Here is a 17500-nt window from a genome sequence, read left to right on the forward strand (position 1 = left end):
ATTAGTTCATTATGCGTGTTGCATAAGATTTTTCATAACTCTGACCATCCTTTACATTCAGATCTCCCAGGACAATTCTATCCTGTTCATAATACTAGGCAGGCAGTTAATTCTAATAGCCAGGCCTTCTCCATCATGAGGCTCAATACTACACAGTATTCTAGAAGTTTTATTCCAGCTATAACCAAGTTGTGGAATGATCTTCCTAATCGGGTAGTTGAATCAGTAGAACTTCAAAAGTTCAAAGTTGGAGCAAATGTTTTTATGTTGACCAGGCTGACATGAGTCTTTTTATAGTTTATATATGACATATCTATTTTGACGTTACTGTTTTTAGAATTATATATTATTAATTTGTTCTTATCATTCATTTATTTCCTTATTTCCTTTCCTCACTGGGCTATTTTTCCCTATTGGAGCCCTTGGGCTTATAGCATCTTGCTTTTTCAACTAGGGTTGTAGCTTGGCTAGTAATAATAATAATAATAATAATAGTAATATATATGCATATATATATATATATATATATATATATATATATATATATATATATATATATATATATATATATATATATATATATTTATATATATATATATATATATATATGCAGAAGAACCACAGGGAAAATGAAAATACGAAATATACAATTAAGTCCTGACTAGTTTCGTGATACTTCTTCAGTCCTCTGAAGAAGTATCACGAAACTAGTCAGGACTTAATCGTATATTTCGTATTTTCATTTTCCCTGTGGTTCTTCTGCATCTGAGCATCACGTTTTCCTGTCATTTTTACGCATGCATGCATATATATATATATATATATATATATATATATATATATATATATATATATATATATATATATATATATATATATATATATATATTATGGTGGAAGGAAAATCATTTGTAGCAAAAGAGTGGGGGAATAGAGTAGGTGGATGTAAAAGGGAGCTAGCGAGGGTTGAAGAGCAATAAATCTGGGGGTAAAAAGTTAATATCAAGTAAAGTTGAAAATGGCATATGACGAAGTGAAAGTAAGAGAAACTGGTAATTTAGAGGAGGAGTGGAAGTTAGTAAAAGAAAATTTTTTTGGGATTGCAAGTGATGTGTGTGGCAAGAAGTTTGTTGGAGGCAGCATGAGGAAGGGCACTGAATGGTGGAATGAAGGAGTGAAGGTAAAATTGGAAGAGAAAAAGAGGGCTTTTGAAGAATGGCTGCAGAGTAATAGTGCAGAGAAGTATGAAAGGCATAGAGAGAAAAATGTGGAAGTAAAGCGCAAGGTAAGTGAGGCAAAGAGGGCAGCTGACCTGAGGTTGGGTCAGGGAATGGGTCATTCATATGAAGAGAATAAGAAGTTTCGGAAAGAAGTGAAGACAGTAAGGAAGGCTGGTTCAAGAATTGAAGCAACAGTGAAAGATGGAAATGGAAGGTTGTTAAAAGGAGAGGAGGCAAGGAAAAGGTGGGCGGAGTATTTTGAAAGTTTACTGGATGTTGAGGATAATAGGGAGGCAGATATAATTGCTGCTGCAGGTGTTGAGGTGCCGGTGATGGGAGATGAGAATGAGAGAGATTACAAGAGAGGAAGTGAGGAGAGCACTAGATGAAACGAGAGTAGGAAAAGCTTCTGGTATGGATGGTGTGAGAGCTGAAATGTTGAAGGAGGGGGGTGTGACTGTACTTGAATGGTTGGTGAGATTGTTTAATATGTGTTTTGTGTTGTCAATGGTACCAGTAGATTGGGTTTGTGCATGTATTGTACCACTATACAAGGGTAAGGGAGATGTGCATGAGTGTTGTAATTCAAGGGGTATTAGTTTGTTGAGTGTAGTTGGAAAAGTGTATGGTAGAGTACTGATTAATAGGATTAAGGATAAAACAGAGAATGCAATCTTAGAAGTACATGGTGGTTTTAGAAGAGGTAGGGGTTGTAAGAAACAGATTTTTACAGTTAGGCAGATATGCGAAAAATATTTAGCAAAAAGTAAGAATGTGTATGTTGCGTTTATGGATCTGGAGAAAGCGTATGATAGAGTTGATAGGGAAGCAATGTGGAATGTGATGAGGTTATATGGAGTTGGTGGAAGGTTGTTGCAAGTAGTGAAAAGTTTCTATAAAGGTAGTAAAACATGTGTTAGGATAGGAAATGAAGTGAGCGATTGGTTTCCGGTGAGAGTAGGACTGAGACAGGGATGTGTGATGTCACCGTGGTTGTTTAACTTGTATGTTGATGGAGTGGTGAGAGAGGTGAATGCTCGAGTGCTGGGACTAGGATTGAAACTGGTAGACGAGAATGACCATGAATGGGAAGTAAATCAGTTGTTGTTTGCGGATGATACTGCACTGGTTGCAGACGTGGAAGAGAAGCTTGGCCGATTAGTGACAGAATCTGGAAGGGTGTGTGAGAGAAGGAAGTTGAGAGAGTTAATGTGGGTAAGAGTAAGGTTATGAGATGTACGAGAAGGGAAGGTGGTGCGAGGTTGAATGTCATGTTGAATGGAGAGTTACTTGAGGTGGTGGATTAATTTAAGTACTTGGGGTCAGTTGTTGCAGCAAATGGTGGAGTGGAAGCAGATGTACGTCAGAGAGTGAATGAAGGATGCAAAGTGTTGGGGACAGTTAAGGGAGTAGTAAAAAATAGAGGGTTGGGCATGAATGTAAAGAGAGTTCTGTATGAGAAGGTGGTTGTACCAACTGTGATGTATGGATCGGAGTTGTGGGGAATGAAAGTGACGGACAGAAAATTGAATGTGATTGAGATGAAGTGTATAAGGAGTATGGCTGGTGTATCTCGAGTAGATAGGGTTAGGAATGAAGTAGTGAGGATGAGAACGGGTGTAAGAAATGAGTTAGCAGCTACAGTGGATATGAATGTGTTGAGGTGGTTTGGCCATATTGAGAGAATGGAAAATGGCTGTCTGCTAAAGAAGGTGATGAATGCAAGAGTTGATGGGAGAAGTACAAGAGGAAGGCCAAGGTTTGGGTGGATGGATGGAGTGAAGGAAGCTCTGGGTGATAGGAGAATAGATGAGAGAGGGGCAAGAGAGCATGCTAGAAATAGAAATGAATGGCGGGCGATTGTGACGCAGTTCTGGTAGGCCCTGCTGCTTCCTCCGCTGCCTTGGATGACCGCGGAGGTAGCAGCAGTAGAAGATTCAGCATTATGATCCTTCATCTGTGGCGGATAATGTGGGAGGGTGGGCTGTGTCTCCCTAGCAGTACCAGCCGAACGCGGTTGAGTCCCTTGTCAGGCTGGGAGGAACATAGAGAGGAGACGTCCCCTTTTTTGTTTCATTCGTTTGATGTCAGCTACCCCCCAAAATTGGGGGAAGTGCCTTGGTATATGTATGATGATACATTATAAATATATATATATATATATATATATATATATATATATATATATATATATATCATGTAACATAATAATAGCTATAACTAAATGTAAGAAAAATTAAAAATTTCAAAAACTATTTGTATTTTTCTTATCTATATAAATGCGAGTCATTTATATGGGTTACTCCTAGTCTCGTTTTCTATACGACCGGACAATCAAAAGAAAAATAGTTATTGCTAAGAAACCACAGCACATGGTGGTGCAGGGCGTCTTCTCATGGTGCTTTTTACTCTCTCGCGGTCAAAAGACTTGTGGGGCAGTTGTAGCAGGATCTTTGATAAATGACTCGGGTTCGTATAGCTAGGAAAAATACAAATTGTTTTTAAAGTTTGTGTTTATTCCTATGCATCTACAAACTGCTTAGGCATTTACATGGGAGTCTCCCTCAGATGGGGGAAGTCTCTATCAAGAGGTACCTGTATGCCCTTCCTTTCTCATAGATATAATTACTATTAAGTAAAAGCAAAAGATAAACTTTGAACTGTGTAGCCGGCTTTTGAAGAGGCAAGGCTGTACGTTCAATCTATGAGGATATGTTTATTGCCAGGAGTGAAGCTATATGAATATCAAGTGTCACATCAAGAATATCACCAATATATCATCAATAATAACAGAAAAATAAGGCAGTCTTACTTGCATTAGGGTGAAATCTAAGTGAAGGCTTCAAAACCAACTATGATCACCATCCATCTTGATACCCATTACATACCCTTATAATGCAGAATAACTGATGCCTTTGATAAAACAGTTACATGTCCCTTAAGAGAAAAAAATTAGATTATCGGTTGTACTGCAACAATAGGCGCTTAAAGAGAGAAGTGTTCAGCGACCTGTGCATACAATACCTACAATAATAGTCTGTAAAAGTGGTTTGTCTCTTCTATACACCAGATTCGAGGATTTGTACTACAGAGTAGTTTTAGCAGAACTCAGGGTTGCGGTGGATATCACGGGGTCGAAGGAGGGCGTGGTAATGCTTCCACTGAGGATTTATACTCTCATGATTGCTTCTCTCAACCAAAATGAAATTGTTTTTGGATACTTTCTTCTTGGAGCGACCAGTCCTCACAAAAAAAATTGGAAATTTTAGGCCTAAGATACGCTGTTCTTTTCAGATAATTTCGAACTGCTCTCACAAGACAGAGTAAAATTGCATCTGGGACAGCAGCTACCTCTTTAAGAGAAAAGATGTGAAAGAGCAAAATCTGATATTGTTTTCAACCGGATTCTGGGTTTTGGCCACAAATTCAGGAACAAAAGATAGTACTTTCCACCCTCTGGAATGTGACGTAAGATAAGATAGACAATGTAGTTCGCTTACTCTCTTGGCTGAAGCTAAGGCAAGAAAGACGGTGTTTAAGGTAAGCTCCTCGACTCAAGAGGAAAATTGCTTTGGTCTGTGCCCACCTGAATATCTCTATTGCTGGTTGGCAGAGCAGGAGAGACTGCACCTCCTTGTTTTGAGATATAGGTCGCTCATCAGCACCACGAAGTGACCTTTTAGTCTCTGAAAGTGGAGTAATGCTAGTAGCGCTGCTTTCATCTCCAGGAAATTGATGGGAAAGGCCTTGTCCTCTTCTGACCATAAGCCCGAGATTTGCTCCCTTCTTCGGTGAACACCCCACCCTTGGTGAGAAGCATCCAAGAATCAAAGGAATTGTGGGGGATGAACCTGAAGGGGAGTTCCCGCTAATATGTTCTCCTTCCTCGGCCACCAATGGAGGTCTGTAACAACCTCTTGGGACACTGACAGCAGGATGGTCAGATGTCTGCAACCACTGATTCTTCAGAGCCCACTCCAAGATAAATTCTCCCAAAGGGGGCAAATTTCTCCAAAGAGGAGATATGGCCTAGAAACTTCTGGCAAGAGTGTGCAGAAAATGGCTTCCCTTTCAGAAAGGTCTCTGCTATTTCCCTAAATCTCAGGAGCTTATTGGCAGATGGAAAGTTTTGGCTTGGACCAAGTCTAGGCACCATATGGATTATTGAGGGACGAGGCTGGACTTCTCCAGGTTCAGTTGGATCCCAAACTCCTTGCAAATATTTAGGAATAGATCCTTATGCCTCAACAGGAGACCTCAAAAGCCTGATGCCCATGGCATAAGCCCAGGCTGAAACTAGGGCAAAGATTTTGGTGAAACCCTGAAGGGCTGTTGACAGGCTAAAGCATAGCACCCTGAATTAGAAAATTTTGTCTCAAAATTTAGGTAATTCCTTGAAGCAGGATCAATTGGGACGTGAAAGTAGGCATCTTTCAGGTCTATGGTGAGAAGGAAATCGTTCTTACTGATGGCCTGAAGAACAGAGGCCGGAGTCTCGATTTTGAATTTTGTTTGCAGGACAAAATGGATTAAAACGGGAAAGCTCTATGACAGGCCTCCAACCTCCCATAAGCTTTTCTATTAAAAATATATTGCTGAGGAAGCCAGGTGGGTGGTTTAAGATTTTTTCCATGGCTCCTTTGGCCAACAATTTGGATACTTATTCTATTAAGAGGTCGTCCTTTACTGAGCCTTTCAAACAAAATGGTTGGATCAGCAGTTGTGGTCAGAGGTAGTAGACAGTCTATGAAAGGGACTCAATACCCTTAACAAAGGACTTATATCATTCAGGGGTCAGCTCCAAAGTACTGCCACCTGAGATAAAAGCTTAGTAAGCATTACCCCACTGGTGGTAAACTGGGGGACATGCCCTCCCTAGCTGGAGCCTCTGCGACCATGCTCTTATGATGGAGGCAGAAGTCGTCCTTGCTGAGGCACTGGTTTGCGAGGCAAGTTTCTTTGCTACTGCTTAGGGGTAGGCATCCATGGTGCTGCTGCCCTTCTCATCATAAGGGCTTGTACCAACCTCTCGACCTTCTCTATCTCCATAGTTACAGCCAAAGGAGGGAACCGAGAACGCAAACTTACCAAGTCAGAGTTTCTCAGGGATAACGTGTCCCTAGGTGACAGCTGTCTAAAGCATCTGGCTAAGACTGCGTCGTGTCTTTTTAAGATGCAGTTACCCCACAGGTAAACAGTCTCATGTAACAAAATTCTATGGCTTTTGCTCATGATCGGGACATCCCCTCAAATTGCTTGAGGGCATGTTTCTCTTTCAGGTTCTCTGTGACAACATAGCAGGATACTGCTCCAGACCAGTGCTCGAGGAATGAACAGGCTTGGATTGTGGGGAGGTTGGATAATTTATTAACTGGAATAGAGGGTATCAGGTTAGCAACATCAGCGTCAATAGGGAGTGGGCTCTGGAAAGCGCCAGGCTGTACACAGAATCTTCTCCGGCGCATAAGGGCCAAGGCTGGCCTTAAGAAAATTCTCAGATGCTGGGACTTGCGTGCCCTTAATTTGGTTAGAGTGTGCCACATTAAACCTGTGCCTATAATTTTGAGTGGGAAAACTGAATCAATAGAGCACCGTCTGTTAACGGATGAGGCTCAATTTTAATAAAGTGAGATGCCTCAGAGCTGGTGTTTGCGCGTTCAGCAAGGTTCTCCGGAGAGTAATTAATGGTGATATCATGGTCTAGTGGTGGTTCCATTTTTTGGAATGACTGGCTGTTCAGTTTACACAGATATAGCACGATTCTTGGCTTTTCCTCAGACGTCCTTCCTTTCCCTTGCTGTATACATATTGTGAGAGGAATAGGAAACGGAGAAAGAACCGGAGGAGTCCTGCTCACTCCCGTTATAATAGTATTTGCCTCTAGCAGCAGAGCGCATGGCAGAAGTATTGATGTCCCTTTCTGAACTCGATCTACAAGGGGAGAAGGAATTCCCCGTAGGCTGTCACTAGTAGCGCCTACGGTGTGGGCCTCACCTACGACACTTAACAAAGGTGACCTCATCTGTATCAGATGGGGGTGTAACTCGTGGGAAGAGGGAAACACTTCCTGCCCATTATCCATTCTCCGAATGCGTAACATGTAAAGCATTACGAAAATTAAGCCAGGAACTAGTGTGTGGCTGTAAATCAGTGGGTTTGCTATTAGCATAACTCGTGGCTTCAGGATTGTGAGTCCTAGCCGGATGTTTATAAAACTCCGGGGAACTTTAAAATAATGGGGTGTTGATCTACCATGTTTCTGCGGGCGTGTTGATCTTAAACCAGCTTGAGAAGTTGTCGTAAACCAGCTTGAGAAGTTGTAGCAAGCTCATGTCGTGCGTTAACATTGTCGCCTTGCAGAGGAATACTCTCAAGCATCAAGATAGTGGTGCTTTTAGTGACATTATGTGTGGGAATGACAACTCGCTTGGACTTTTTAGCCTGACCAACCTGCAGAGGAGTTACTCAGAAATGGCAGTGCATTGAGCGACGTCATCACACGTAGGAACAGCAGCGTGTAAAAACTTGCTAAGCTGAACGTTCGGCCTGGCTTAATCATGAAGACAAATTTCGGGGAATTGAAGAGGATTTTGTCAGACTCGACTTTGCACTAATAGGATTAGAAGGAGACAAAGACAACATTTTAGAACAGCTTGGCGCTGGGGTGTGGAAACTGCCAAAGTGGTCCAACTACCCTTGTAATTAAGGGATGAAATGTCCTGGAGTGTGTCCAGGGAACTCTTTAGAGAAGATCGATATTGAGGACCCCTGAGTGTAGAAGGCAAGCCTGGCTCATGGGAACAATCTTGAAACAAGTAATGACCATCTTTCACCAAGGCTGTTTCAGTACAAGGGGAAATGACAGGCTTAACTCTAAGGTTCCACAATCAGGAACGCGGAAAGACTTTCAATGCTTGGATAGGAGATACTTCCAAGAGTGTACAGATTTTCTCTGTACTGTATTATCAGACATGTAAGGTTCTCCACTCAACACACACAAAGGTGAGGAAGAGCTATTTATAACAGGGTAATCAGAGACTGAGAGTACCAAGAGTGAAACTGGCTCTGGGAGAGCAGCAGCCATAGCCAAGAGGTCCACTACGAGCACTGACTCAAGTTCATACTGTACATTATCAACACTGGGTGATTAAACATTAACAAAGTTATCATGGCCGTCATCAACCGTGATTGGATCCGCGGTGGGTTCTTCACACGAAGGACCAGGTTAAGGGATAACTTTTGCTGTAGAAATAAATTTTCATTTCCTGCTACTGCTGGTAGAAGACAGACGAGAACAATCTCGCTTAAATTGTTTCGTGATGAGAATTATATCTCTCCCACTGGGAGGATGGCCACTCCTTACAGTATTCAGATGGTGATTCCTCTGAACATCTATTACCACGGCAACAGGGACAAACAGGATGCGGATCAACCTCGACCCGACTCATGAAGGTGCCACAGGGACACCCATCATGGCCAGGGCATGTATGTATATTCAGGTTGCTAGCCATAATGCACTCACTTGCAACTCAGAGATAATGATAGTAAAGCAAGTGACAGAGAATAATAAGACACACACAAGACACATGCACTAAGCGCTATAAGGCTATGCGAAGGTGAATGCGGATGTCTAATTATAGAGAGGAAATATCTTCTTAACTTCACGACCAGGAGTATACTGAAGAGCATCATGACAAGGCGCACTGCGCCAACCATGAACTGCGGTTGCTTAACAACTATAGTGTGATGCAATCAAATCCTTTTTTCCCCGATTGTTTGGTCGTAGAGAAAAGGGTAGAGTAACCCACATAAATGACTCGGAAGTTTGTATCTGCATAGGAATAACTATGATAGTCTACAATAAATTGCGACCGATGTAAATTTTAATAAGAATTTTTACTGAGCGAGTCAAGAAATTACATAGACGTTACTCTGTTAATCGTACGTGCACATATTTTCATTAAAGACTTGAGATTGGCTGATCACAACCAAAAATAAAAAGAAGTGGTTGTTGACTATCAAAATATAATGGAAATTGGAAAATAGAATAAAAAAATGCTTTAATAAAGCACAATGAACTTTCTAAACTTCTTGGTTTTTTAGAATGCGATGTACAGTATGTCTAAACTAAACTGGAATTAAATTTCATGTGAATAACAAGTGGCTGACGACGAAGCCAACGGATAAATATTGGAGCTACAGTGGAAAATATCTTTAGCTCTTAAAGATTGCTAAAGAAGAGGATAACAACACGCAGTCACAGATGTTTTCATATTTCATTCGCTAAGATTTATGAGGATTATACTATTAATATTTAATGTAAATATATGAATTTTAATATGATTTAATACTTTTATTCTTATTTATTATACAGTTAGACAATTTAAGTGTTTTTAATGCTTTTTTACATATAAAAACTTCAATATCTGTGGTAGACTGACGTAAAGTCGAATAAAGTGGCTTATTTTATTTCATTTTACCACATGATATTTTTGACAAATGACGTGTAATCGAAACCGTCTTTAATCAAAACGACATAACCAGAGGTATACCTGTATTCACTCAACATTAATAAATATAAAAACACATGGGATCTGTTGAAAATTATGTGCTTGCTATGAAGTGATTCAACTTACAGACACAGTCCAATAAAGGTAGAAATGTGACACAGGCAGTGATCTGGCGGATTACATCTCGCATTTCTTTCTGAATGGTTTTGAGATCCTTATTTCCAACCTTTGACCTGAAACATATTTTCATTTTACAAATAAGGTGTAACACAAAGACAGGTAATTTCAATACATTTTCAACACAATTGAATCTCTACCAACCTAAAAATCAAAATTTTTTCAAGCAATTTGTATTTTTCCTAGCCATACAAACCGAAGTCCTTTAATTAGGGATATAGTTTCAGCGCGAGCTGGAATCAGTCGTTAAAAGTTGGATAACGAATACATATCTAACTGGGTAAGGAGCAGGATGAAGAGCCCAACCCCTTTCCAGTCAGGTAGTCAGCACTTTTGTTTTGATCTTTTCTGCTAAGGACTTAGTGGGTTGGTTGAGGAAGGAAGTTTTATTAAAGGCCTTAGGTATGTATGGCTAAGAAAAATACAAATTACCTTAAAAATATCATTTGCTCCTACATAGCATACAAACTATCATACTTTAATTAGGGAGATTCACTACTAGGTGGGCTGGGACCAAACTGGAAGGTTCAATTTCTTCCCTGGAAGTATTCCATGATCAAGCTGGATAGACTCAAAAGCAAGGACTCGTCATCCCCTGTCTGCTTGCCATATGGATGAAAGGCTGGTATGACCTGGGTTGTACATGAAACTTGTACTTGATAGACACTGGGGAACCCTTTCCCCTAAGTGGCATATCAAGAGTCAGATACCCAGTACAAGATAAATGAGTTAGTATAAAACCAACCATACTCCAGCTCTTTATAGAAGGATAGAGAGAAACTCCTAAACATTAAAGAATCATGATTTAAAGTGTACCTTACCAGCTTGTAACATCTTCTAAAAGTAAGTCATCTGATCCAGAATCTCTTCTTAAGAAACTTATCTGGTCCAGAACGTCTTTTGAAAAACTCATCCGATCCATAACCTCTTATAAAGGAACTCATTTGACTCAGAACATCTTCTAAAGAAAGTCCTCTGATATGGAACCTCTTCCAAAGAAACTTATCTGGTCCAAAACCTCTTCCAAAGAAACTCATCTGGTCCATAACCTCCTCTAAAAATCTCATCTGGTCCAGAACATCTTCTGATTGATTTATGAAATTTATGGCCCAAAGCCAAATGCTGGAGCCGCAAGGCCATTCAGCGCATATATATCTTTTAGAATGGATTATAAGTACAGTATATAAATAAAAGTAAAACAATGAAAATAAATCTATACAACAGGTTAAAATTTAAAATCACAATAAAACCAACAGGTTAAAATTTAAAATCACAATAAAACCATAAATCTATAACTCATAAAAAATACAAAGTTCTTTTAAAAAATTTACAACCTACTCCACTGGAGCAGTCTCACCTAAAATTTCCCCAAGGAACATATTGATTAAATGATTTTTCCTATGTTGACATCTAAAAACAGTACAGGACACTAAAATATGTTCAACGGTTATATCTACTTGGAAAGCAGGGCAGCGAGGAGCCAGCCTATCCGCCCCACTTGCCATCAGATACCTATGAGTATAATGTGTGTGCCCTATACGCAAACGTGTTAAAACAATGCTAATCTTCTGTCAACCTGTAAATGCAACCATGGTTGGACAGAAGGCCTAATTGACTTTAATTTAAAATTATTATTTAAATTAGACCAGTGGGCATGCCACTTGTCTTCACAATAAAACCTAATACTACTTTTAAAATCTGATACTGGGACACCCATGCTGGAAATGTGATTTAGCCTAGTTGCAGCCTTAGCTGCAATGTCGGCTTTCTCATTTCCTACAATTCCAACATGGGATGGAACCCAGAAAAACTTAATCGTAAAATGCTTTCTATTCACTAAAATATAAAACCAATCTTGTATCTCTTGCACAAAATGATGGCAAGAGATTTAACTTCTTAATGCTAATAAAACACTCAATGAGGCGGTAAAAATGGTAAAAATTGTATTAGGAAAATTATCATAAAAAATTAATTTCAAAGCAGTCAAAACTGCTAACAGTTCTGCCGTAAAAATAGAGGAACTTGACAGAAGCCTTTTTTTAATTATATTTTCAGTTGTCACTACTGAGCAACCCATGCCATCAGAACTCTTGAAACCATCTGTATAAATGTGATAATTATCATCATGCTCGGAAGCATGAGAGGAAACTAGCCCTTAAATGCTCATCTGAGCTGTTCTTTTTACTATCCATAACTGGACAAATCTCTATCTTAGGCCTATTCCAAGGAGGATATTTTGAAGGGGTGATTTCAGCCACTGTAGGGGAAAGTAATCCCATGTCAATAGCTGAGGCTTCTAGTCTTATTTCTAGTGGTTTGGGCAACCTAGTCCTAGTTGGAGCTCTATAAATGGGTTGCTTTATGAATTTAAAATTTGGGTTGAGTTTTGAGGTAAGAACATGAGACACATACCTAAAACCCAACTCTTCCCGACGAATAAAAAGGGGAGGAATCCCTGAATCCACGTATAAACTATCAACAGGTGATGTCCTATACGCACCTGTGCAAATTCTTAAAGCCATGTTATGAACCACATCAAGTTTTTCTAAAGTGGTTTTGCATGCAGATCCATATATCTGACATCCACAATCTATTTTACTTAGGCACAATGCCTGGTATATCCTCAACAGACATGTTCTATCAGCTCCCCAGTTGAAAGCAGACACATCTTTAAGGATGTCAAGTCCAAGTTTAACGTTATATACCACCTCATTAATATGTTGAGAGAAAGTTAATTTCTTACCAAATAAAACACCAAGGTACTTTATGCTATCTTCGTATGGTAAAATGGAATCGTTTAAAAACAATGTAAGAATCTCTTCCATTCTTCTCAGTCGACAAAAACGTATGGCTTTAATCTAACCGGAGAAAATTTGAACCCTCTAGTACTGGCCCAAGATGTAGCAGCATTAATAGCAATCTGGATTTTATGACATGCTTCAACAGGTGATGATTTACTAAACACTACTGCATAGTCATCAGCAAAAGCCAGACCATGCACCCCAACAGGAACTTGTTCAAGTAGACTGTTAATGGCTACATCGAAAAGCGTTGGACTAAGAACGCTCCCCTAAGGCAATCCTTCTTCTTGAGGATAAGCTGATGAAATAAGCGAGACAATTGTCACTTTTAAGTAACTATCAGACAAAAATCTTGAATACAATAAAACATATTACCCGCAACAACCCAATCAACGAGTTGCTTAAGGATACCCCCTCGCCAGGTAGTACCGTAGGCCTTTTCTAGGTCAAAGAACACTGCAATGTCTGGTTTTGCATGGCAAAGGCATTCCGAACTTCTCGAGTGAGGAACATCAAAGGGTCATTGGTATTTCTATTTTTCCTAAAACCAAACTGCCTGTTTGATAAAAGATTCTTTGATTCCAAATACCACACTAGTCGAATATTGACCATTCTCTCATAAATCTTGCCAACACAACTAGTAAGAGCAATTAATTTTGGGAGGTACCAATCCTTATCATGAAGTATAAAATATGATCTTCCCCAGGAGATGTTGGGGAAGACAATGAAATTGCATTATCCAATTCTTCCATTGTAAAAGGAAGATAGTAAGACTCTAAATTTGTACTAACAGGAGGAACAACCATAGTACTGTTTCTAATATTCCTGAATGCTGCTGGATAGTGTAAGGCACTAGATATATTAAAAAAATGCCTACCAAACTTTTCAGCTACTTCTCCAGGATCAGATATAAAGAGACAATCAATTTTCAATATAGGCAAGGAAGATGGACAAAATTTCCCTTGCAACTTTCGGATTCTATTCCAGACTAATGAGAGGGGAATTATATTTCAATTTGCTTATGTATTTAATAAATCATTCTCTCCTTGCCTGCTTAAAAGTTTTCTTTTGATTAGCAAGAGCCTTCTGTATGTTATTTTATTGGCTAAACAAGGGTATCTACGATATCTTTTCTAGCAAGTTCTTGCTATCTTCCGCATCAAAGCAAAGGCATCATGCCACAATTTTTTTTCGATAAATTTCAATGGATTTATTAAATAATCCCCAGTCAGCTTTCCCCACCTTCCATTTGGGTAAACATGGCGATGGTGTATTTTTTATATACTTCAAGTGAATGGGCCAATGATCACTGCCATGATCATTTTGGTCTACTGTCCATTGGTAATCTAACCTCAACGATGAAGAGCAAATAATGAGGTCTATGGCTGAATCAGAACTGTGGTAAACATCATGTCTTGTAAGAGAACCATCATTCATTAAAGTGATGTCATTCATGTCAAGCAGTTGTTCTACTATCAAACCCCATCGATCACAATATTGTTCTCCCCATAGGGTGTGTTTGGCATTAAAGTCCCCCATCAATATGAAGGGTTGAGGAAGCTGGTTTATTAAGAACTGCAAGTCATTTAATTCTAGCTGACGAGGATTACCATGTGCATCCTGAAGTCTATTTTCTAATGTTGGATCAAGGTAAAGCAAACAAATAGTGATCCATTTGTCAGTAAAGATTTGAATTGCACAAGCCTGCAACACAGAATTCAGGTGAACAACTCTTTGATTAAGAGACTTACGAATTATTATGCCTGTGTCCCTGAGCACGAGCACCTATTAGGGGTGGAGACCTATAAAATGAAAAATTATAACCTAAACTGGGGGTAAGATCTCCAAATTTAGTCTCCTGTTTACACATTGCAAATATATTATGTTCTTTAAACAGAACCCGAACTTGCTCTCTATTTGAATTAAATCCACGGTTGTTCCATTGCATGAGACACATTATTTGGATTTCTTAAGATTTTTTTTGTTCTAATTCGGGAATCTGAGACCTAGAGAGAGATGGCTTGCCAGCCATACTTTCAATACTTAATTCTAGATAGTGCAACCCATTTTTTTGATGCTGGGCCTTCAGTTGCCCTTTCAGTTTTATTTTTAGTTCTTCTATCCTGATCTTGTGAAGGTGAAGGGGGAGGAAGGGGCCTCTTTTGTCTAACAGATTGTGCTTCCATTTCCTCACCGTCACTGGATCGATGAACCGTTAAGACAAGTAACGGTATAATTTGGTATGAAGAGTTCTCAATATTTGGCATTAAGAACTTATCAAGGTCTTTAATCGATCCGGTCTCTGATGTAGGGGCCATGAGAGCCTCACTATGAGGAGGTTTGTGAGCCCCACCGGAGGGAGCAGAAGGAGCCCCACCAGAGGCAGAAGAACCGGTCAAGGAGGCAAGGCCTCAGGTCCACAACAACAGAAGTGAGATGCTTCCAGTAGGAGGGAGACTTCATCTATTTCGGGATCGCTGGACCTTCGATCCCACGGCCCACAGCCTAATCAAGAATGGACTGGGTTGGAGCTGGTACAGCGCTCCACCTCCGTTCCCACAATTCTTCCAACACTCGACCCCCGTTCTGGAAGAATATGTTTGAGAACTCTTGGAGAAAAGAGTAATCCGAAGGGTAAAGTCCATCAAGTTCCAAGGAAGGCTGTTTTGTGTTCCAAAGAAAGACTCAGAAAAACTCAGAGTCATTTTGGACTTGTCGCCACTCAACAAGTTTATAGTGAACTACAAGTTCAGGATGCTGACACTTCAACACATAAGGACCCTACTGCCCAAACGGGCATACACCGTCTCTATAGACTTGTCAGACGCTCATTGGCATGTTCCAATAAATCGTCACCTCTCCTCCTACCTAGGATTCAAGCTATAAAGAAGACTTTATGCCTTCAGAGGCATGCGGGCTAAACATAGCCCCAAGGATTTTCACGTAGCTTGCGAACGCAGCTGTCCATCAATTACGCCTGAAGGGAATCCAAGTAGTGGCCTACCTGGAAGACTGGCTAGTGTGGGCAGCATCCCGGACAGAATGCTTGCAAGCCTACGAGAAGGTGATCCAGTTCCTGGAACATCTAGGATTCAAGATCAACATCAAAAAGTCTCGACTTTCTCCATCTCAAAAGTTTGTGGTTGGGAATCCACTGGAACTTACAGTCACACCAACTTTCCATTCCTGTGAAGAAGAGGAAAGAAATAGCAGGATCTGTCAAGAGACTTCTAAAATCCAAACGGATATCAAGACGCAAACAGGAGAGTGCTGGGCTCTCTACAGTTTGCCTCAGTAACAGATCCTGTGCTAAGATCAAAGCTGAAGGATGCAACCGGAGTTTGGAGAAAATATGCATCAAACGCGCGAAGAGATCTGATGAGACCACTACCGACTCGTTTGCGAACGCTTCTCAAGCCATGGTCCAAAGCCAAGCAACTGAAGAAATCGGTACTTCTTCAGCCACCTCCCCCCTCCATTACGATTCATACAGACGCTTCAAAGGAGGGATGGGGAGGTCATTCTCACCGGAAGAAAGTCCAAGGAACTTGGTCCAACCTGTTCAGGGAGTTTCATATCAACTTTCTGGAAGCCATAGCAGTACTTCTTACACTGAAGAAAGTATCTCCTCGCCACTCGGCCCACATATGATTGGTCCTAGACAGCGAGGTGATAGTGAGATGCCTGAATCGACAAGGGTCGAGGTCACCTCAAAACAACCAAGTGATGTTGGCCATTTTCCGGCTAGCGGAAAAGAAGAGATGGCACCTATCAGCAGTTCACCTTCAAGGGTTCCGCAACGTGACGCAGACGCTCTATCCAGGTTCGCACCGATAAGAGTCAGAATGGTCCCTAGACGCAAGATCGTTCTCTTTCATCTTGAGTCAAGTCCCGGAACTGCAGATAGACCTCTTTGCGACGAACAACAACAAGAAGTTACATCATTATGTGTCCCCGTACGAGGACCCTCTAGCAGAAGCAGTGGATGCTATGTCCCTCGACTGGAACAGATGGTCCGGGATTTACCTGTTCCCTCCGCCCAACCTTCTTTTGAAGGTCCTCGACAAACTGAGATCCTTCAAGGGAAAAGCGGCAATAGTGGCTCACAAGTGGCCACAAATAGCATTTGGTTCCATCTGGCATTAGAACTACGACTGAAGTTTCTGCTGCTACCGGATCCAGTTTTGACTCGACGAGTACAGAAGTCGACTGTCTTCGCTTCATCACAGAAAGCCCGGAACCTACATCTCATGATTTTCTCTCCCTAGCGGTGAGAAAAAGATTCGGGATATCAAGAGACAGTATAGACTTCTTAGAAGAATATGTCCAAATCTACAAGAAGACAATGTGAGTCATCATGGAAGAAGTGGGTGTCATTTGTCAAGGCGAAGAAACCACAAAAGATCTCAACAGATTTTTGTTTATCGTTCTTCATCCACCTTCATGAACAAGGTTTAGCAGCCAACACAATATCGACGTGTAAGTCTGCCTTGACAAGTCCTATTCTATATGCTTTCCATGTCGACCTCTCTAATATTTTTAACAAAATTCCGAAGGCCTGTGCTAGGCTCAGACCATCAGCACCTCCGAAACCCATTTCATGATCTCTGGATAAAGTTCTACATTTCGCTTCAATGATGAATAATGAGGAGTGTGCTTTAAAGGATTTGACCCAAAAAGTTATATTTCTGTTTGCACTCGCTTCGGGGGCCAGAATTAGTGAAATAGTAGCCCTCTCGAGAGAGGAAGGTCATGTTCAGTTCTTAGATGGGGGAGATCTGAACCTTTTTCC

At 40.5% G+C, this 17500-nt stretch overlaps 1 protein-coding gene across 1 annotated transcript in view; it reads right to left on the reverse strand.

Moving 5' to 3' along the window:
* Positions 1–17500, reverse strand: part of LOC137646054 (mitotic spindle assembly checkpoint protein MAD2A-like) — a 166312-nt gene that overhangs the window by 42895 nt on the left and 105917 nt on the right. The window contains exon 4 of the mRNA XM_068379208.1: positions 9857–9963. Within this exon, the coding sequence (XP_068235309.1) occupies positions 9857–9963 (107 nt within the window). The remainder of the gene's footprint in view (positions 1–9856; positions 9964–17500) is intronic.

This window comes from Palaemon carinicauda, chromosome 8 (genome assembly GCF_036898095.1).
Source record: "Palaemon carinicauda isolate YSFRI2023 chromosome 8, ASM3689809v2, whole genome shotgun sequence".
In the NCBI taxonomy this organism is placed as follows: domain Eukaryota; kingdom Metazoa; phylum Arthropoda; class Malacostraca; order Decapoda; family Palaemonidae; genus Palaemon; species Palaemon carinicauda.